Genomic DNA, 2773 nt, shown 5'->3' on the forward strand with positions numbered 1-2773 from the left:
TGCCGGCACTGAGGGGACAGGAGCCAGGCACAGACAGGCTCAAGGCAATCAGGACTGGGAAGACATTGAGCTGAGACTGCACTTGGGGAAACATCTTCACAGCCCTGGACATGGTGAGTGTGTGGGTTCAGGGCAATGTCCCCTGTGCTCCTGGAGGGGTCTCCTGGATCCAGCACAGCCCACAGCCTGGGGGATGTGTCAGGAGGACTCTCCCAGTTTCTCTGAAGCACAGGAGGAGGAGGAGGAGGATGTGCTGCAGAGCGGGCTGCCCTGGGCACCGTCAGAGGGACAGGGCAGGACGGCTCCTGCTGCCAGGGACGGCTGCAGGGGCTGAAGCTGGGGCTGCAGCCAGGGCTGCCCAGGGCTGTCCTGCAGAGCAGCTTCTGCAGCCCTCAGGGCTCTTGGCCAGCCCAGAGCATGTGCCACCTGCCAGGGACAGCTCTCAGCCTGCCTGGCAGCTCCCCATGGACTGTGGGGAGAAGTTGGAGGTGGAAGGAGCCCCCCCCATCAGGGCAGATTGCTCCTGCTGTGGAGATGGTGCTGCATGGCCAGGGCTGCTCTCAGCTTTCTCTTCAAGGGAAGGCAAAGGGGCTGTCAGGTGTGTCTGTGTCACTGACACTCCTGCACTGTCCCACTGGGCATCGACAGATGTGCCTCACATCTCCCTCACAAAGTGCCTCCTCACCCTCCTCTGCCTACAGACAGCAGCAGCAGCACCTTGGCTTGCAGGAGCTCAGTTTGTCTGAGCTGCCCTTAAGGCCCTGCTGGAAGGGAGATGGCCCTGGGCAGTGCCCTGTGCTGGGAGGGGTGTGCAGGGCAGAGCTGAGCCCCCAGGGCTGGGCTGGGCTCTGGCAGCACTGGCAGTGACAAGGCGTGGATAGAGAGAAACAGCTCCCAGTAGGCCCAACTCCCGGCAGCAGAGAGTCAGGACAACCCTTGGTAACCTCTCCCTCTTCAGATGCCTAGAGAAAGAGAAAAGGGTTTAAAGAGACTGACTTTTAAAATGGAGTCTTCAAAAAGTCAACGTAATTTTTCCAGCACATTTTAAGTTTGATTTCCCTGAATTAGCGAGAGGTTTAATAACCAAAGGGGAGCTGTGTGAGACCAACAGGTCTGACTGCACTGGAGTACAGGGAACCCTGTTTTCCTTCTGAGCTCCTCAGTGTTCTGGCTGAGAGCATTGCTGAAGATGAGGCAGTAATCATGCAGCAAAAACCTAAACTCAAAAGTTTTTAGTGAAGTTCTCCCACGGGAAGAGAAGTAGTTTTGAGAGGATTTCTAATTTAATTTCTCAGGATTGACTCAAAGAAATCTGTTTCAGTTTGTCAATGTTTTCTTTCAACAGTCCATGTTGCCCAGAGTGAGGAAATGTCCAACAGCAGCTCCATCAGCCACTTCCTCCTGCTGGCATTGGCACACACGCGGCAGCTGCAGCTCCTGCACTTCTGCCTCTTCCTGGCCATCTCCCTGGCTGCCCTCCTGGCGAACGGCCTCATCATCAGCGCTGTAGCCTGCGGCCACCACCTGCACACCCCCATGTTCTTCTTCCTGCTAAACCTGGCCCTCAGCGACCTGGGCTTTATCTGCACCACTGTCCCCAAAGCCATGGACAATTCCCTCTGGGACACCAGCAACATCTCCTACTCAGTATGTGCTGCTCAGCTCTTTTTCTTTCTATTCTTCATTTCAGCAGAGTTTTCCCTGCTGACCATCATGTGCTACGGCTGCTACGTGTCCATCTGCAAACCCCTGCACTACAGGACCCTCCTGGGCAGCAGAGCTTGTGCCCACATGGCAGCAGCTGCCTGGGCCAGTGACTTTCTCAATGCTCTGCTGAACACAGCCAATACATTTTCCCTGCTCTTGTGCCAGGGCAAAGCCCTGGGCCAGTTCTTCTGTGAAATGCCACACATCCTCAAGCTCTCCTGCTCACACTATAGCCTTAGGGAGTTTGGGCTTCTTTCTGTTAGTACCTGCTTAGCATTAGGTTGTTTTGTGTTCATTGTTTTCTCTTATGTGCACATCTTCAGGGCTGTGCTGAGGATCCCCTCTGAGCAGGGACGTCACAAAGGCTTTTCCACCTGCCTCCCTCACCTGGCCATGGTATCCCTGTTTGTGAGCACTGCCACATTTATGTATCTGAAGCCCCCATCCATCTCCTCCCCATGCCTTGATCTGGCCTTGTCAGTTCTGTACTCAGTAGTGCCTCCAGTGTTGAATCCCCTCATTTACAGCCTGAGGAACCAGGAGCTCAAGGCTGCATTGTGGAGATTGATGATTGGATGGATCAAGAAACATTAATCTGCTGGCCAATTTCTGCAATCACTTGTAATAAAAGACATCTTTGATTGTTCTTGTTAGTTTCGTTGTTAGTCTGTTCTTTTCTTTCCTTTCTTTTAGTCTTTTCCTATTGTCCAGAAAGAAATGCCATTGCCTGTGCCATTTCTCATTTAGCTTTCCTCCACCACTGCTGCGAACAGAGACTGTGTCAATCAGGGGCTGCACTCTTGGTGGCTTTAAATGAACTAAAGGATCTCTCTCCGAGCAAAGTTTTCTGCAGATAAACCCCTTTTGTTCCCTTCTCTGGAACTGAAGCAGCAATGACTGTGTGCAGAGCTGGGGCCAGATCAGTGCTGGCACAGCAGCAGCAGCACTTGGTGTTGCCAGTGCTGCTCCCGTGCCACTACCCCGCTGCCCTCCTGGCCCTTGTGTTGCTGCAGGGCCTGAGTGCTCTCGGGGCCAGGCACAGCCCTGGGGGTGGCAGTGCCGGGGC

At 54.1% G+C, this 2773-nt stretch overlaps 1 protein-coding gene across 1 annotated transcript; it reads left to right on the forward strand.

The window, feature by feature from the left end:
- Positions 1-1368: 1368 nt before the first annotated feature.
- Positions 1369-2301, forward strand: LOC148220367 (olfactory receptor 14I1-like). Its single transcript, XM_088155535.1, has one exon. The coding sequence runs from the start codon at positions 1369-1371 to the stop codon at positions 2299-2301; it is 933 nt and encodes a 310-aa protein (XP_088011661.1).
- Positions 2302-2773: the final 472 nt, after the last annotated feature.

The sequence above is a fragment of the Sturnus vulgaris genome, chromosome W (genome assembly GCF_052056855.1).
Source record: "Sturnus vulgaris isolate bStuVul1 chromosome W, bStuVul1.hap1, whole genome shotgun sequence".
NCBI lineage: Eukaryota > Metazoa > Chordata > Aves > Passeriformes > Sturnidae > Sturnus > Sturnus vulgaris.